Raw genomic sequence first — 19,441 nt, 5'->3', positions numbered from 1 at the left:
CAACCGCTACTACAATTTTCAAATATGTTTTTATTTTTTACAATCACGTAATTTCATTTCAGGGATGTTGTCGTTTAAGGGCTGCGCTTTCTTTCTCTGACTGACCTGCAGAGATAGCAGGGACTGTGTTTTGAGTGTCAATATCATAAAAGGCATCCAAGACCAACTATTCTAAAGAATTCAATGTGGGCGTACTCAAAATTTTTGCGTCTTGATGTTGTCCCACAAATAGAGGGACCTACAGTTTCAAACCAACACCAAACTGCAAATGGTTTTTTTATTAGGAGTTTTTGCGTGACAGAAATTCACTCAGAGATTTGCCTTTACCTACCGAGGGGCGACCGCTATTACAAAAACCTTTTCTATCATTTGATATTTCATGCACGCCGATTCGAGTCTACGCATTTCTGAATGGTAGTCACTCAACAACCCATTGGGCTTCAGCGGCAAACTTATCGAGAAAAAGGAAATAACATTTATATTGGGAGATTGGAGAAGGATTTCTTTGGCTTCTACCTGCTACACAGCTCGTAGCACGCAGTTCGCCAGAAAGGATGGGTTTCTAGTATCCGATTCTTCGTGGCTGGGAGCCGAAAAGGTAGAGCTTCCGTTGTCCCTTACGAGGATTGTGTGCGGATTTTTTTATGTGATGGAATTGGCAATAGCTGAAGGCGTCAAAGCAATATGGTCCGTTCCTATTAGCTTGTTTAATTGAGTGTTTTTAGATGGGAATGGCAGCACAGATGATATTCTCCATACCAGTTATAACACCAATCATACAAGTTTTAAAAGCGAAAAAAATAGTTTGATTTAGAATGGGGGCATCTCTAGATCAAATGATAACCATCGGTTGTAATTTGATGTAAGCGGGAGTGACATCTGTCTATTGCGATTCAAATCATAACTACCATTTTTACTCAGAAGAATGTCTGAGATCATTCGTCAAATGAAATACCAATAATTTGATCTACAATTTTTATTAATTGGTTAGATAAATATTCGATTTGTGTGATCCTCTATGCAATCGAGTATTTCGTTATACACATACAAATATAAGTATTATACTTTTAAACATATTATTAAACAAATATGTACCTTATTTAGAAAGTTTTCAAGTTTCATTTAGACAATGATTATTTTCAATACATACATTTTCCTAAACTATTACATGCGAACAATAAATAATGTATGGTAAAATTATTTAAATTTTTGTCTCAGCTTATTCCCGTTTTTTAAAACTCATTTCTCACTAGCCATTTCACCATTGACTATCCTGATCGTTGCTCTCCAGCAGACATGGCATCACGATGCATTTCTCCACGCGTACGCGATCCTTACACTTGTAGCTCAATTCCGTGTTGAGTAATGTTCGTGTCTTCTGTCGCATCGAATTGTCGCCGCAGCTGGCTGTGCAAGGCGTCCAAGCCGACCACTCTGAGTAGCGACAATCGTCTTTCTTCACCATCTGTCGTGCGCTCACATAGCTGCCTCGATTGCGAAATGGCTTATCGAAATCGCTTCCGTCACCAGTACTGCCACCCAATCCACCACTTATGGTGTACACCTCATCGCAGCTTTGATAGCATTTTTCCAATCGTACCAAATGTTTGGGACAAGGCTTGCCGCCGTATTTGGCGCGTCGTAGCACACGCCGCGTCTTTATCTGCATGCCCTCACCACAGGTCACATTGCACGGGCGCGGTTCCCATTCGGAGACGGCACAATCGACTGGTTGGTGTTCCATGCGTAAACTTTCGCTTTGTAAATCTAACTTTTGACGTGGACGACGACAGGTGTCCTCACAAGCCTCCTTCGAGAGAAATTTATTATGGTTCTTGTCGCACTTATCGGCCCAAAATATGGCGCACTGGTCGGTGGGATAGTCGTAATACCAGTAGTTAGTTACATCGCCATCACGGCACGGACTTATCTTAAGGCTGGCAAAACAGTAGTGTGGTACGATGGTATCGCATGCGGGATTTGTGCAATTTACCATCTCTTCGCGCTTAATATGACGACACGGATCACTACCATCCGATTTCGGATTCTTAACACCATAAACTTCGTCGTTGTTCCATATTTTGCGTTGTCTTTGGCGATAGCCAGTACTTCCGCAGGGTCCGATGCATGGTGAGAAGTCGGACCATTGTGAATAGCCGCATTCTGGTGGTATGTAGTCCTCGCGTTTCTGACTGTAGCTCTGGAACAGACGGAAGCCATTGTTGTTGTCTGGATGGAATGCGCTTGTGCCATCGCTCAGCTCATTTTCCACGGCATTCTCCTCCTCACCTGCCGTTTCGTCACCTTCAGTACCCCCCTCACCTCCGGCACCATTTGCCAAATCACCACCACATTCGGGACCTTCGCATTTGCGGGTTTCCTGCAACCGCTGCTTACTTACTTTCTATTTGGACTCGAGACTTTAGTAATTTTTGGTTTCTAACTACTATTCGCTTACCTGACATTTCTTCTTCGCTCTGGGATTTAGGTAATGTCGCGAGCGTATTATAACGCCCGAACCACAGGTCGCAGAACATGTAGACCAACCGCTCCAACCAGAGATTGCACACTCGGGAACTTCTTGCGTATTGCCCTCATGTTCATTTGTATTTTCATCTTCTTCGGCATTATCTTCACTTTCGGGTCCACAACGCTGCCCATTGCAGGGCTGCTCTTCACGCAAAGTATTATGGCATTTGGAACGCCGCGCTACCGCCGGCTGTTTGTACTCTCGTGTACGATGTTGCGTACCTGAACCGCACTTAGGACTACAATCACTCCAATGACTCCAGGGGAAGGTGGCACACTCAGTAGGCTCTTTCCCTATTTGGATAAACCCATTTGTTTAGTTCAAAATTATAATAGAGCAAAATTTAAGCTCGAACTCACCTTCTGCATTCTCGCAAGTCTTCTCATACAACCTGCGTCGATTTATGTGCAATGTAGCTAGCGGTTTCATAGGCGCACCGGAGGGGTCGTAGAATGGCGAGCGTGGATCATTTGGAAAATTTGATTTTATGCGTCTGATAACATCAGGAGGCACTTGTGGCTGATCGGCAGACTGAAAGTAAGCGGTTTATTGCAGGGACCAAAAATAACAGTTATTTCGAATTCGAAACAAATTGGAAACGTGACCCGAATTCTGAAGTTTAACGAAACGTAAAACTCATGTTTAGATTACCATATAGGAAGGTCCGTTATCCGTACCCGCATCCCAAGGATAAAGATTGTGTACTTTGTTCTCGATCCATGTACAATTGGGCAAACAAAGTTCTAAGGCTGAAATGCCCACAATCCAATCAGGTGAAGGATCAATCATAGATACCAGAGAAATCAAATGATGTTTAGAATCCACCCGGAAGACGGCGAAAGTTTTACCAGTCACGTTGGGGTAGGAAATGCCACGCGCTTTAATGATTGTTCTTATTTGGTCACTCTGTGAATGAAAATATGGTTAATTAGAAGCAAATAAAAGACTAATTGAAATTACGTGAAGAAAAATGCATGAATGGTTGGCATAATTTTGGTAGGATTTAAAGACGGATGACAGAGAAATATATACCAAACTTGCGGCTCCTCCTCTTCCCTTAGCACAACTTTCTTACCTGATCTTTCAGCTCACTTTCCAACGTTCTCGTAGATCCGTGCTCGGCCACCTCACGCAGACCTTGACTCCCCAACTCACCATAAGTCCAAAAGCGATAATCAATGGTGTGTGAGGCGCCAATAATGTCACTAAATCTGGTGCGCCAACTGTTTGCCGGGAAGTCCTTGGGATGTGTATGTCGCGACCACTTTCCCTCGAAAGTGAGCTAAAACGTAGTAAAAATAAAAACACTAAATTAGGTCTCAACTAATAACTCCTAAGGGAACAGCCTTGCCTCATATTTTGCCTCGTCACATGCACAGCAGGGATCCACAATACTCGGTTGTGTATCCACATCATCAACCTCCTCCTCACAAATGCGTTTTGTCAAAAAACCATCATCCATGAACCAGACATCACGATGCTGCGTCACCGTGGCTTTGATAAGAACGCAACCATTTCCCGTGGTTGCCGGTGCTACCCAGATCACTTCCACGTGTGTCTTCATATTCGTATTTGTGTTCTCCACAAGATTCGGACAACGTGGACTGAAACGTGTCTCTGTTAAATCGATGATCTCGAAATAGCCAAGTGTACCAAAGTCCGCTTGTTCGTCAACTTCATTGGCGCTCTCCAATGCCAATATGAAACTGATAAAAGACAGATCATTGTAGGCGACGAGTGAGACTGTACAAAATTTGGAAAAGTAAGTACTGTTATTCCGCAAATATATGCATATTTTTTCATACCATTGTATTTCTGTCCCGGAATGTATGTTTGCGGATTTCCGGCTATCGACACCATGTAATTATCGTCCACTCGTGATTTGGCGGTCGTCGCGCCGGGTGGTATGCGACTACAGGCGAGCGCTATATTAATTGTCGCCGAAATGGAAATGATCAAAGCCAACCAATTCATTTTGTTGCTCCACACTGTTCGCAACTGAGACGTAACGGGTTTCGTTTTGCTTACTAAAGACTTTCTATTAATACTCGGCTGTTGGATAGTCGTTCTGTAATGTGTATTTATTGGGTTGCAAGCCTGAAACAATGAGTTGTGGCATTAGGAATGTGCATGCATGCATATAAAGGGTAACCCGTTGCAAGCTTTTTGCTAGAAGTAACTATTTCAGAATTTCAAAAAATACTCCTCTCTTCAAAAACGGAACTTCTAAAAATTAATAGTACGGAAACTGAGCAACACAGCTCCAGTGTTGGGAACAGTATTCGCTAATAGAGGGGTAAGAAGAAAGGGTATTTCTTATTACTAGTTAGAACGAGGTTTCCTGGAATTGCCATTAAAACTAACAGTCAACCAATGCCTTCAAATTAAAATGAAAATAATTATTGTCTCAACTAGGGCAAATGAAACTTAAAGCCATTTCACGACGAATAGAAACCACACTTCATGAAGTGTTCAAGAGAAATCCGCTCTGATGGATTCATAAGCTTATGGAACGATAGACTTTACGAAGATATCAAAGAGGTAATAATAACAGTGTGTTGTCCACAACTTTGTTAGACTCAAACCAAGTATCTGCTCTAACATGGGAAGCAAAAAAAAATTGTTGCTAGCTTTTGCCAGGCGACTTGCACAACTTATTTCTCAGGAAAGCGAAAAAAAGATGGAGTTCCATTTCTTCATGTGCTATTTCGAAAACCCTTCGGCCCCAGTAAAATGGACTGAGGACTGAGAAAGTTCTGGGAACTCCACGCTATTCAATTTCGAAATTCGTAGCTGTGTTTACCGGTCATTGGACGCTCGGCACACACGCGGAAAAGCTAAGTTTACCATTTAACCCCCATTACAAAAACTGTGGGGACCTTTTGAAGAAGGACACTGATGAGCACTTTCTCTGTAAATGTCCGGGTTTGCCAGCTAAACGATTGAGGTCACTGGGTGATCCTTTCTTCGACAGCCTGAGGCAGTGCGCCAACCTAAATTCGATCAATTCTTTCCATTACATTAACAGCTCTGGCTGGCTGTAGATGTCTGCCTGTTGGAGGTTTCATAATGGTGTTAAAACGGCACTTTAGTGCTACTGGAGTAGAACCAGAGTGGTACTTTAACCATTTCTCCCACCTGCCTAGGCCAGGCGAGCTCTTCTTAAAAAGAGTTCACTCAGTGTCCATAAAGACTCATTACTGCATACAGGCAAAACTACCTTTATCCAACCCAAAATATCTCTAAATGTCCCGAACTTTTGGGGAATCCAAGATGGTCTCTAAACTATTCAGATCTTCGAACAAGTGATTTCTAAAAATCCGAAGCGCTTTCTTCAAAGTTTAGCGCACAGACACCGCCTGCGTGCTGAGTCATTTCTACAGCTCCTACATAAATCGTTATTCGGTGGTTCGAATCTGGACTGCCTCAGCAAGTTTTGGGTTCTTCTTTCAAAAAGTGTTGGCCAAAGTGAGCGCCATACTCTGCAGGTATCCAGATTAGTCAATCTATTGCTAGAGCCTACTCTAGCCTTCATCTCAACTAGCGGAAGTGAAAAAACTAGTGGGACTTATATGCATGGACACGATTCCTCAAGTTTTGCCTCAGGTCCTCAACTCTGTTGCGCATCCCAGTACAAGCTGCCAGCTTGAACATATTTCCAGTTAGCCGTTATCGCCCTAAGAGCTTTGATCTCAATTTGACTGCCTGTAAGGAAGGCGGGTTTTGGAGAAACGTAGTCCAACCTGCTTGCCAGGTTTGGGACTTTGTTAGTTCAGTGCTACTCTTTGGCGAATCAGAAAAATTTCGCGCTGATTTAATAGAAACAATTTCGTATGCCCTGAATTTCCGTCTGCGTTGAGAGAGTTCACTGAAGCGTAAAAGTGGATGGCCCTTTATTCCTCATCAACGGTTGCGACGCTAATTAAATACTATCAATTAATTGTAAAGCCATTTGCAGTGGTAATTTCAAAGTTCTAATATTTCCAGAAGCATCTATGTAGTTGGTGTGTATAAAATTACTTAAAAATACGCCAATAATACTTTTAGTTCACCCACGTGGGGATTTTTGCTTTTTACAAAATTTCATCACTACTGCATTTCCTCTTGGTTGCTAATTCTCATTTAGTAATAATAATATTTTTTCAAAAATAGTTCTGGAACTAATCTATGTATGTATATTATGTATGTATACATGCATATTTGCGTATGTATGTAAGCAAGTACATGTTGACGCCTGTTTGTTAGCACATCAGAATTGATTAAAAGTGATTCAATTTAATTTATAGTGCAGCTACATATTTTGTTTTTTTTTTTTTGTAACACGGAAAAGTCGCAATCTAAGCACACTTTTGACGCACCCTAACACTTGTACGGCTTCCGGGCGGCAAAAACTCGCAAAGCCCTAAAGAAACAATTTTCACTATTTCCGATCACAATTTTACCTTTTAATTTTCACCAAAATATTACTAAAAGCTAATTAATGTTGATATTTTTATTCCAAAAAAAATTAATTAAAGCAAGTAAATTTTCTCGTCACACTTTTATGCTTCACTCTCGCACTTGTGCCCTTTTGCGCCTTTTCCAACTTGTTCGCTCACCAGTTGAACCGCAACTAAGGTGCTATTGCACTATCAATTGGCTAATGCACGCCTGCTGATGTCTGGGGCTCGACATGCTGCTCATGTGAATTGCACGCTCATCTTATCCCTCCCCCTTTCATAAAGTGTCAGGCAGCCATTTAGCAGCAGTAGGTACAACAGCACCAACAACAAGGCATTAACGCTCGGTTAGGCCAATGAATGAATGAATTCACCTCAAAAGCGCTGTAGAATTGCAAATACTGTACATCTACCCTTGTTAGACCCAAATGTTCATCATAATGTCCAATTTCCATCTCTCTGCACCTTTTATAGACTGCAGACCAATGCACTGAGTCTCTCTTTTTCAATGCTGGATGTAATAGCAGAGAATAGACGTGCGTTTGGTAAGTGTGAGCTTTCGCTTTGTTTACATTTACTATGAGGCACTAAGTGCTGCTCTCTATTTAAGGGTGTTCACTTCTACCTACAATTAAATCCAGCTTAAACTAAGTATAAATGGAAGACGTGCTATTTGATGTGAAAAGAATAGAAATATAAAAGGTACTAGGTGAGTCTATTAAATAACAAAATTAACTCTTCTGGTATCTCTCTTCTTTATAGGCGCGATAACCGCTAAAGCGAGCTTGGCTGAGTTTAACAAAGCTCTTCTCGTGCTAACCGGCGCTAGTTGAACACGCCAAGTGAATCCAAGTCCTTCTCTACCAGATCTTTCCAACGCAAAGGAAGCGTTCCTCTTCTTCGCCTAGCACTAGCAGGCACCACATCGAATACTTTCAGAGCTGGATCGTTTGTATCCATTCATAGGACATGACCCAGCCCGCAAAACCGCTGGATCTTCACTCGCTGCACTATGTTTATTTCGTCCATCGCGCAAAGGTCCAAAAATCTTCCGCAGAATCTTTCTCTCAAATACTACCCCTCATCGGAAATTGTCATCGGCCAAGCTTCTGCGCCATTCAGTAGGATGGGAATGATGAGAGTCCTATAAAGTGCTATTTTTGTTTGTCGAGAGAGGATTTTACTACTACTAAGTCTAAAGTAACAGTTGTTGGTAAGAGCGATTCTCCATTGAATTTTATCTTCGGTGTATTCGAAATCATAACAGTCAACAGTGACGTGGGTGCCGACACGCGAGTGCGCCGACTGTTTGTTTGACATAAGAACGCACTTCATTTTGTCCTCGTTCACCACCAGACCTATTCGCTTTCCTTCTCTATCCAGTTTGAAAAAGGGAAAACTAACAGCGCGGCAGCAATTGTACGCTCTTATATTATGCCGGAGTGATTAAGTTCTGCACCTCGCACGATCTTTCCCAACATCAGCTAGTCACCCTGTCTGAAATATCTGAAGCCATTAAGTCTATGTCGCCGTAAAGCTCATACAGCTCATTGCTCCATTGTCTGCTATATTCACTGTCGCCAACGTGTAAGGATTCCAAAATCTTTCGCAATACCTTTACCTCGTACATTTCAAGAGCCTCCTCTGCGACTCAACCTCAAAATATTCGATTAAGCTCTGAACAGCTTTATTATTGCCAATTATAGCCACTTTTCGTCGATCACCTACTTGATCTACATACTACTATCAAGTTTCAGCTAGATTGGGGTATACCATATACTGGCATTTCTTCGTGTTTGGCATTCGTTTGAATCGAGAAATTCGGGTGATTTTCCTTTTCCATCACCACAATGCACCACCTCACGTCTCAGTTGTGTTCAGAAAATTAATGAAAATAGGGTTCCAACTCGTTTCGCATCCCCACTATTCTCCAGACTTGGCTCCCTCGGATCTCTCGGACTACTATTTGTTCCCCAATTTGAAATAGCTGGCGGGAAAAAGATCTTATTCAACGGTGGGGAGGTGACTGCAGAAACGATTGGTTATTTTTCAGACTTGGACAAATCCTATTCGGCAGAGATCAACAAACTAGAACAGCGTTGGATGAAGTGTGTAAGCTTAAGAGGAGGATATGTCGAAAATAAAACAAAAAGTTTACTAAACAATTAAGTATTTTTTAGTTTCGGACGGACTTTTCCAACGACCCTCGTAAAATACAAAATGGATTATCTTTATATCAAAATTATGAGCGTCTTCTCTTGTCAATGAGCAGCAATCAACTTCAGGATAGTTCGAGAACTTATGGACTTACGGCGCTGCTACTCGATAGAAGTTGAATTGGCTCTACTATTCCAAAGTTACCAATCAGTTGCTTAGAGTCTTTCACCTATAAAGCGCTCCTTGAGACTCGGATGGTGGATAATGTTACCAATTCATGTGGTTGTCTCGAGCGCCTCCATATGATATTTTTCGGTTTTCGATTTTTTAATAAATTTACACTGGTGGATGAGCCCATCCTGCTTGCAATTCCTCTTTTGAGCACCACTTCTTCCTCCAAAGTAGTACTTCGAACTAATTTATGTGGTCGCAAACACTTGTAAAAGGCTTAAAAAAATATTTTTTATTGTTAATTTAAAAGCAAAAGTATTCGTTTGCATAAAATTCAATTGTATGTCAGTGAAAAATTTTTATTATATTTTGTTACAATACAAAAAAATTTTTTCTCGCAAAGCTGTATTTTTTAAATTAATTTCTTATTAAGCCAAATTAAAAGCGAAACTTATTTAAAACTCCAGAAATTTTAAAAGCATAAAATTTAGCAAAATGGATGTTTCGCCAAGCAGAAATAGTGCCGGCAGTGCCAGCAAACTCGGTAAGTGTGTCAAGCTGTGCATGCAGGCGCACGATGGAAGGCAAGAGGTGTACAATATCAATGGCAAAAAACTTGTATAAGTATATGTGGAGTTACTATATGTGTATTGAAACATTTTAATAGTATCGACACCATTATCGCCTGGTCGTAAGGATCTTTCCAAATCCATACCCAAATTAACTGGTGAGCAAACTTTCAAGCAAAAGATCGAGCCATCTAAAAGGCCGTCCGCAGCAACGGAGTCAGCTGTTGACAGTGCTTCCATTGCTCCCATCGCTCCCACCACAAGCAATACTCCCTTACTAACGCCCAAAAGCAGTAATGAATCGAAACCGCACTACGTTCGGTCAAAAACTGTGAGTACGAACGAAATCGAAAAAAAAATTAACACAAGAATGCTTTTCTATTGAATTCGTTCAAATTAGAAACAAATTTTGATTTGATCTGCGTTTAGTTTTTTTTTTTGGGTATATTTTTCTTTGTTGTTATCGTTAAATATTTAGTTGACGTCGGCGCAAAACAACGTCCAAACGAAAATCCCAATGAAACGCACTGTACGTATGATAATTTGAGAATAATGAATAGTTTTTAGAATTTAAAATATTTCATTTTTCCAGACGGCTACAAATGCTACCACGAAGACTGGAACTACACCGCGCTTCGGTCAGCGCCAACAAATGCGATCCGCCTCCAAGATCAGCTTAACCATCAAAGAATTGGGCGGTAACAAGAAACTCGAACCAAACATGTCCAAAATGAGTTTCAAGGCGAACACTTCGACGAATTTAAAGCCGCCACATATAAAAACGCCGACGTTGCGTGGCAATGCGGCGGCTAGGATCTCGAAGAGAAGTGGTATGAAAAAACAGAAAATATATATTTTTTTTTTGCAAATTTCTGCACCATTACAACTTTCAGCTAGCACCATTTCCTCTCGCAGCAATTGCGATATACGCAAAGGTGAAGTAGCCTTGCCACAACTCATCAAAATTACTTCAACTGCTGGTGATCACGACGCCGGAGGCGGGCAAGTACTGAGCGCCCGTGAACGTGTCGTCGAGAATAATAAACTGAAAGTGTTCGAGGGTCTTCAACGCAAGTTGCAGGATATGCAAACGGACTTCATGCAAAAGTTCGAGACCCTAAAACTCAGCTCACCCGACAAACTAAAAGCGGACTATAAATTCATAACCTTGGTTAAGAATGACGAATATAAGTTGGTACTGAAGGACGATCACGTGATTAAGATGCCGAAGAAATTACGTAAGTGAACGCGGGTGCAATTGATTTACATATACACGTATAGATATCATGGCATATAGTTTTTAATTTCAATATCCTATAACATTAAAGCGACGGACTCTGTAAATGATTTTAAAGAGAAAGTGCGATTCGCAGTGAACAGTTGCCTTATGTGCCTGATAGATAACCTAAAGGAGTTGCACTCAATGAAAAGTGAAGCGGAGCGTACGCTGAATTTGGATGAAATGCGTACTAAGCTTGAAGAAGAGCAGGTAAGATAAGCTGCGGTGAAAGCTTTGCCTTCAAAAACTTTGAAGGTGAAAGCTCATAAGAGCCCGGTGCTACAACTCTTATGCGCTCTTTCCGAACAGACCAAAAAATTGCAAGATCTCTTCGAATGCGTGAACTCGCTAGCCAATGCCCGGGATACCGAGATGGATACGCAGATCGTTAGAATGCAAAAAGAAATACAGGTGATAGATTATACGCATTAGACAATTTTAAGTATTCATTTAATTTATAAACCCCCACTTTGATTTGATTTTACGCTTAGGAGGGCAAAAAAGCCTTACAAATGGCCGATAAGCGGTTAGCGGAATTGAAAGCTGTACACACTGATGAAATAGAGGCTTTGCAGAAAGAGTTAAAGGAAAAGACTGAAGCAGATGCAACAAAGCGGGAAACTCAAATCGCTGAGGTTTGTTCGCAAAGTTTTCAGGCTTTTTACTTAACCTACTTTTTTCTTTTGCTTTGTTTGAATTCTTCTTCTTGCTTCTCAATGAAATATAGATGAATCGAAAACTGCGTAATTTAGAGAAACAACATGATAAATTGAAGACCACACTGCAACAGAATACAGAGGAATGCACCCACGAACAAACGGAGAAGGCGAAGCTGCAGGAGGAACTGAAAAGTTGTAAGGAAAAGTAAGTGTGCATGAATTTGCATATCTTTAAAAAATTACCACTTAAAGTGGCTATGAAAAGGGGCGGTATCCAGTGTTGTCCCCGATCCATTACATGAATGGGCAAAATTCATTAACACAAGCAAGCTTGTTCTTTCAGCAAAATCCCTAAATGCTTTCGAGGTTGCTTAGCCTCTCATGGAGCTCAACAAATAATAGGAGACCCAATTAACGATTTTTTAACTGTCTATTCACAAATATAGACCTTATTTCGTTAGTCAATTTTAAGTCGAGGCAACTTGAACTTTTCATCTGCAATAGCGAATAGCGGACTTGGTGTTGCATTCATAACCATCTCAACCCATCATGATCGAAAAAAGCAATCAGCGCACTGTTATTTCACTACTATGTCTATGCAGATTAGGCCCAAAAAGGTATTCTTCCATATTCTCCATCTAATAATGTTCCTGCTTAATGGCGCAATGCACATTGTCAGATCTAAAGAAGCAAAATTAGCACTCGAAATTATCTGCGGCGGCTTGAGTCGAAAACAATTAGTCTACTAGAGCTTACACACTCAGAAGGTTAGAGTACATTTATTTGCGAGGGTCGTTTGAAAAGTTGGTGCAAAGTCAGAGAGATGGCACACCCCACATATCGGAATTATGTTTAGTTAGTAGGCTCTCCCCTCTTAGGCACACCCCAAGTTTCAGCCAGATCGGCCTATTTCTATGTGTTTGGCATTCGTTTGAATCGAGGAACTCAAGTGATTATCCGCTTCCATCACGACAATGCTCCAGCTCACGCCCTACGATTCCAACCCCATTTCCCCTATTCTTCAGCCTTGGCTACATTGGGTCCGTCGGACTACTGTTTGTTCCCCAATTCGAAGACATGGATGATGTGAAAAATATTTTATTCAGAGGTGAGGAAGTGATTGCGGAAACGAATGGCTTTTTTCAGACTTGGACAAATTCTATTCGGAGGAGATCAACTAAATAGCATACCGTTGGCCGAAGTGTACGAGTATAAGCCTGTGTCGAAAATTAAAAAAAAAATGGTTTATCCCAAACCACCCTTGTATGTGCTATAATTTTCTTCACTTTTGTGGCTTGGGTGATCGTTTGCCATGAAAAACTTCTTGTAGAAAAATATCTGCTGTTCGGGGTCGACTTGAAATTGTAATTAGGAGGAGCTCGATCAAACACCCAAAAAGGCTATTTTTCCAGCTACCCGATAAAGTGATATTTAGGAACCCAGCCGATAAAATACTCCTTTACTCGTTTTCTTAACTACCTAATAAGATAAATTTGCTAGTTTCGAAACTAAGGATTATGCGATGGATCCATACTTTCATAACTATAATCTGAGATCTTTATTATTGAGTTCCAGAGCACTGCAATACTTATTTTGTTTATTGCTCACACTTTCTAATTCCTTTCTTATTGCTAAATTATTTACCATTTCACTCTTGCTTAGTATTCAAGCTCTCAATAAGAAATTGACACACTCTGAAAATCAATTGAACCACGAAAAGAAAGACAAACACGAGAAAAACGAAACCATACAAAAACTGGAAGTTGAACTCGAAAAGTCTAAGAAGGCAATAGAAGAAGCAATCCAAACGAAAACACAAGTCGAACATTCCCACCATGAGAAAGAACTCAAAAAGGAGATAAATAAGTTGAAAGGAAAAATAGACGCATCGGAAAAAGAGAAGCATGAGTTTGTGGAGCAGGTTGAGAAACTGCAGGAGGTAAGAAAGGGAAACGAGGTAAACATATTTATGTTTCAATGTTAAACACGTGTTTGAACTCGATAGAAAATTATGGAGATGGATAAACTACGGGAAAAGATCAGTGAACTGGAAGAAAGTAATCGGTAAGTTTCAAGAGTGATAAATAAAACTAATTGAGTGTGAATAGTGTGAAAATTGAGTAGGTCTCGCTGACTGCACGTGAACACTTGTTAAGCAGTCTTGTGGTTTCGTCTTGTAGTAGTTTCGCCTTGTAATCGCCATTAAATGTACTCTAACCCCAAGTTATATTTTCTAATATCGTATATGCTTGCTTACCTCAGAGAATTGTTGGAACGTGAGAAACATGCCGAAGAAAGCACAGAATTGCCCAAGGAAAACCAGGAAGAGGTGAGTTTTGGTCACACTTTCACGCTTTCTTTTCCCAAAGAAATCTATTAAGGATTTCTTTTCCCAAATACAGCTCCAAAAATTACTTCAGTCCGAGGCCGAAAAACATCGAGAAATCGAAAAACTTAGAGTTGAATTATGCAAAGCGCACTTTAGTATCGAACAGCTGGAAGAACAGATCCGCCGCGATCAACAACTGCTAGAGGTGCGCAGCGAATTGATAAACTCCTTGCAAACGAATGACAATAGTCAGCGCATACATCTTGATCAAATGTTTGTCGACGTTGGTGAAAAGAATATTACCATCAATGAGGTATGGGTGAGTCTACTGACGCCAAAGCAATACCAGTTGTTGTAGGAAACTTTCTTTTTAATTCCCAAAGCTGAACAATGAGTTGCGTACGAAATCGGAGGAATTCAATAATCTCTTCAACACGTTGAGTCACAAGCAAATGGAATTGTCACGTCAGGAGCATATGATTAAGTTGTTGGAGGAGAGTAATGACCGTAGTCAGATGTTGCGGGTGAAGCAGGAGGAGAAGATCGGAAGGATGGAAGAAGAGATTGCTAACCTAAAGCAAACAATGTATGTATGTGGTCATAAACAGAAATAGGTCAAGAGTTGCATTTTTCACACAATGCATTTTTGTCAAACGGGATTCGGCTATCTTGACTATTGATTTACAAACCTTAGAGAAAAACAACAAAGATATTTTAAAAGGGCTAAGATTGCGTGGTCTAAATCTCACTCTCGAATGTTTGTTTTTGTTGTTGTGATAGCGTAGAGCATTGCCACAACATTTTCTAGAAATACTGATGAAGTGATGATCCTTGACCGGATATAACTGCCGAACTGTATGTCGAGGAATCCTGATCTCTTTTCTTAATGAAATTAAAAAAAAATCTCAGAAATTGATGCAGCACTTCTTCAGCGAGTTGTATCTAAGATTTCACTTACATATACCTTTCAAATCCAACACAGTGCACTTTACATTTGAATGGTTTCGAAATCTTAAATTCTTACCAGATTTCTGTATAAAACTGTAGGTGACAGAAAAATGTAGACTACAGAAGACAAGAAGAAGATCAAAGTATGAAATGAGAAAGTTCATTAGTAAATACTCAGATTCCCACGCCAAAATCTTAAATTTTATTTCTTCTTTTACTTACTAAAAAAAATAAAATGCAAAGCTAAATAAAATGGATTAAACTAAAATAATATATTCAATATTAAAAATGAATACAATAAATTAAAATAACATATTTTTATTAATAAACTTATATAAAAGAAATTCAAGTATAAGATTTTTTTATGTATAAAAAATGAAGTAAAAGTAAAGAATAAAATAAAAAAGTTAATAAAATAAAACAAAATAAAATAATTTAAAACAAAATAGACAAAATTTAAATAAAGCAAACCAAATTAAACTAAATTACGATAAAATAAAGTAATTTAAAACAAAATATTCTTATTTCAAAATAAATTATGTATATATAATTGGCGCGTACACCCTTTTTGGGTGTTTGGCCGAGCCCTCCTCCTATTTGTGGTGTGTGTCTTGATGTTCTTTCACAAATGGAGGGGCCTACAGTTTCAAGCCGATTCCGAACGGCAGATATTTTTATGAGGAGATTTTTCATGGCAGAAATACACTCGGAGGTTTGCCATTCGGCAGGCAATGTAGCGGCGGACCGCTATTAGAAAAATGCTTTTCTTAATTTGGTGTTTCACCGAGATTCGAACCTACTTTCTCTCTGTGAATTCCGAATGGTAGTCACGGACCAAGCCATTCGGCTACGGCGGCCGAAAATAAATTAATAATATAAAATAAAGTAAGGTAAAATAAAATGAGAATAAAATGAAATAAAAGAAAAATTTTTTTTTTGTTCCCCTTTATTTTATACATCTGTCCATTGACATTAAGTACGTTGTTTAACAATTTGGCCAGGATTTACAAGAAATTAAAACAAAATAAATTAAAATCAAATATTTTTATAGAACATATTTCTTTCCAAAATTTTTATTGTATAAAATAAACTGACTGTAAAATAAAATAATATAGAATAAATAAATTAAAATAAAATACTTTCATTTTAAAATAAAATAAAGTAAAATAAAATAAAGTAAAATAAAATAAAAGAAATTAGATTAAAATAAAAGAAACTAGATTAAAATAAAATAAAATATACAATAATAAAAGAAAATGAAAAACACAAAACATATATTCTTTTATTTACGAAAAGAATGAGGTAAAGTAAAATAAAAAATAAAACAAAATAGAAAAAATAAATTAAATTAATATGAAATAGAAGAAATTCAAATAAAAAAACAACAAAATAAAGTAAAATAATATTAAATACAAGAAATTGCTATGAAATGAAAAATAAAAAAAGTAAAAAAAAAATTAGATTGGAACCTTTGTTTTTTTAATTATAAAATATATTGAAGTAAAGTAAATAAAACAAAACATAGTTTTATTTATATATTCATTTATAAAAAGGGCAATTTTACAAGGAGCACTGACAATTAAGGCCCTCGGCTAAATTAAAATAAATTTTAATCAGATAATTAAAATACAATAAATTATATATAAAAATAGAATAGAAGTAAATAAATAAAAAAAATTTAAATTTTATAAAACAAAATAATAAAAAATAATTATGTAAAAAGGTGGAAACAAAATAATAATAAACCAGAAGAAAATAAAAGCGAAATTCTTTGAGCTGAAAACACATTAAATAAATTACGGAAATACATGAAAAAATAATTATAAAAGTATTAGAAACATATGTAAACAAAAATATATATAATATACAGTGTATGCCCTCCTTACGGACACTTCTCTTAAGCGAACACCTCCCATTTTGTTTTTTTTCAAACTTAATACAAATTTCCAAATTAATTTTCGAGAATAAAACCGACAATAAATTGTTAAAAGAAAATCGCAATTAAAAAAAAAAATATCCTTTAATCAGGCACGAGTTTTTTAATGTTTTTTAAAAGCAGTATAATTTTTATTGAAATCTATCAAGCGGGTTTTATGTTACAGTGATCACCAGTTCAAAAAACATAGTTTTGAGAAAAACGCATTTAACGTTTTGCTGCTGCTAGCTACTTGCTTTCGAACGCTCCGGAGCGTCCGAGCACCCTTTGTTAAGGGGTTATATACCTTGAGAGCCCGAAAAAATGGACGATTGTCATAATTTTTTTTAAATAAATATGTTTTAGAACTTTTATTCATACTGAAGAACAACTCTCGAAGAATACGTTTTGGAGTTTTTATTTTAAAAAATGTTATTATTTATTGTTCATATCGCCCCTCCCCCGAAACGCCGTTTCTCGATATGAAAACCGGTTTGCACCAAAAAAACGATTTTTGAGGGGTTGAAAAATTAAAAAAAAAAATTATTCCAGCGAACTATGCAAATATTTATAAAAAGTGAACCGTTCAGATTCCCGAGGTTGTAACTTCGAACAATTAAAAAAAAGTTTATGCAAATCGGTCAAATAGTTTTCACCGCAACGGTAATTTTCAAAAAACACGACTTCGAGATAATCGCGTCTAAAGTTTTGCGTGCACTTCATAGCACTTCCGATGTTTATAATTTTTTGAATTTATATTTTTTAAATGATGTACTTTTAGAATATGCCATACAAAAGTTTTCCATTTTTTAGTCCAACACAAGGTATATAACTCCTTGATTGTTGAATAACTCGAAAAGTATTTCTCGGATTCACTTCAAATTTTCACACAATATTTTAAAGATATAATACTTTAAGGAAATGCAAAAAAATTCAATTTTTTTAAAATGTTGACTACCCCTTACCACCTAAATGAAATTAATTTAGCAATTGAAGCATATAAAATGAAAAAATAAGAATAAAGCATGGAAAAATATATTTAATTCTATTTTATGCTCCTTAATTCTTTAAGTTTTAATAAAAAAAAATTTACAGCATATGATTGAGATGCTTCCAAATCCGCACTCAATTGCTTTTTACTATTTATTTCTTATTTTATGTATTAAAACCCACTTCCAACATGTTTCCTTCTCCCTCCACTTAGCGCCATCTATCAACACAATGTGCTTGGAAATCCCGGCTGTAAGAATCTCATCTATCAACCCATCCCGGGATCGGATGATTGCAATGAAAACCTTTACTATTACACCAGCGAAAGGCGACGTAAACGTCAGATTGACATTAATGTGAAGAAATATGAAACCTAAATGAAAAAAATTAACAAAATGAATAATCATATAAAATCAACGATCAGCATTCGAAGTATCCTTTGCGGAAACGGTGTTATCTGTAGTCTGATATCGGTACTCTCTTATTACTGTTGTTTGCTTTCGTGTTTCGGTACGTGTGTATCTGTACTTGTATAACATATGTATGTACAAATGTAAGTGAATGTAAATATGTATATATGTATACTACGCTGCAGAACTATCTGGCTCTCAAAAATTATTAACTTTTGAATTGTACTCGTATTGCATAAAAATACTGAGCCGGAAGTTAACCGGTAATTCAAAACTAATTTAATAAACGAGTATTGATCTGTGAATTTGATTTTAAGCTTATTTCTTCAATTCTTACTTCGTTTCGTCATCTGAACCTCTTGAATATTTTATCTCTGCAGCCACTTCTACTATTAATTTTAGATCGCTTTCTTCGGCGCTTGATGATGTGCTGGATGGTATTCTGCCCAGTAAGGCGACTACGCAAACCGATGTTGATGGTTCATCATCCTTCATTTTTTTAAATTGTTCCGGCTTGGTTTATTCACTCATGTTGCTTATCGTGTTTAATAGATCTTTGGAAGCGGGTGTGTTTATCGATGCTTGGAAAGCTATCTTTATTACACCTGTTTTCAAAAAAAACTGTTCAACTGTTTCTAAACTATTTGAATATGTAGCCAAAGTTATGGCTGCCTAGGTGAACAAAAGAAAGAAGGGGGTTTAGATTAGAGGATGACGACCAACAGTGGCGATTTACGTTCGTATTAATAGCGTAAAGCTACAAAGTCGCACAATGCAGGGTAAAAGAGAAACCTTGGACCATCTTCTATGCTACTGCCCGGCTCTCTCGAAAACTAGACTATGCTACCTGGGTGCTTACAGCTCTGAAAGGCTAGAACCTATCCCTGAACTGGAGCTCGCGTGACTCCTAAAATTCATATGATGCATATTTTTGCTAAATAGGACTTTGACCTGGTGTCGCCTCGCCAGTATAACCTAAACTAACCTACAATAGCCGCAAGTGTAGCGAAAAAATTAGAGCCCAAATGTCTAAATCTTTGCCCGA

At 38.0% G+C, this 19,441-nt stretch overlaps 2 protein-coding genes across 5 annotated transcripts; one reads left to right on the top strand and one right to left on the bottom strand.

Moving 5' to 3' along the window:
• Nucleotides 1–972: 972 nt before the first annotated feature.
• Nucleotides 973–13,534, bottom strand: LOC128865719 (spondin-1). Of its 3 annotated transcripts, none has more exons than XM_054106004.1 (8): nt 13,449–13,534; nt 4,336–4,627; nt 3,882–4,273; nt 3,606–3,812; nt 3,182–3,436; nt 2,890–3,061; nt 2,459–2,823; nt 973–2,380 (listed from the first exon to the last, which is right to left on the bottom strand). In XM_054106004.1, exons 1-8 carry the CDS (start codon nt 13,449–13,451, stop codon nt 1,259–1,261), a joined length of 2,808 nt encoding a protein of 935 aa, XP_053961979.1. In that variant the 5' UTR covers nt 13,452–13,534; the 3' UTR covers nt 973–1,258. The 3 variants fall into 3 exon arrangements, with proteins under 3 accessions (XP_053961979.1, XP_053961978.1, XP_053961980.1); XM_054106003.1 differs by having other exon boundaries at nt 974–2,404; XM_054106005.1 differs by lacking the exon at nt 13,449–13,534 and adding an exon at nt 6,973–7,122 and having other exon boundaries at nt 974–2,404.
• LOC128865720 (uncharacterized) lies at nt 9,675–18,701 on the top strand. 2 transcript variants are annotated; one of them, XM_054106006.1, is made up of 15 exons: nt 9,675–9,841; nt 9,965–10,197; nt 10,345–10,395; nt 10,459–10,696; nt 10,760–11,104; nt 11,195–11,355; nt 11,455–11,556; nt 11,637–11,780; nt 11,873–12,009; nt 13,467–13,743; nt 13,810–13,868; nt 14,067–14,133; nt 14,207–14,452; nt 14,517–14,719; nt 18,201–18,701. In XM_054106006.1, exons 1-15 carry the CDS (start codon nt 9,793–9,795, stop codon nt 18,361–18,363), a joined length of 2,475 nt encoding a protein of 824 aa, XP_053961981.1. In that variant the 5' UTR covers nt 9,675–9,792; the 3' UTR covers nt 18,364–18,701. The 2 variants fall into 2 exon arrangements, with proteins under 2 accessions (XP_053961981.1, XP_053961982.1); XM_054106007.1 differs by having other exon boundaries at nt 9,676–9,841; nt 14,207–14,446.
• The last annotated feature ends 740 nt before the right edge of the window (nt 18,702–19,441 follow it).

The sequence above is a fragment of the Anastrepha ludens genome, chromosome 6 (genome assembly GCF_028408465.1).
Source record: "Anastrepha ludens isolate Willacy chromosome 6, idAnaLude1.1, whole genome shotgun sequence".
Taxonomy (NCBI): Eukaryota; Metazoa; Arthropoda; class Insecta; order Diptera; family Tephritidae; genus Anastrepha; species Anastrepha ludens.
This window is presented reverse-complemented; position numbering and strand designations above follow the sequence as displayed.

Bases quoted from the DNA above. Each gene is read 5' to 3' on its own strand.
- LOC128865720 (XM_054106006.1), top strand. From the start codon at position 9,793: ATGGATGTTTCGCCAAGCAGAAATAGTGCCGGCAGTGCCAGCAAACTC. The intron at 10,198-10,344 runs GTGAGTACGAAC...TTAAATATTTAG, and splicing joins ACTACGTTCGGTCAAAAACT to TTGACGTCGGCGCAAAACAA. The intron at 11,356-11,454 runs GTAAGATAAGCT...CTTTCCGAACAG, and splicing joins CTAAGCTTGAAGAAGAGCAG to ACCAAAAAATTGCAAGATCT.
- LOC128865719 (XM_054106003.1), bottom strand. The intron at 3,062-3,181 runs GTAATCTAAACA...GCTTACTTTCAG, and splicing joins ATAACGGACCTTCCTATATG to TCTGCCGATCAGCCACAAGT. The intron at 2,824-2,889 runs GTGAGTTCGAGC...TTATCCAAATAG, and splicing joins GACTTGCGAGAATGCAGAAG to GGAAAGAGCCTACTGAGTGT.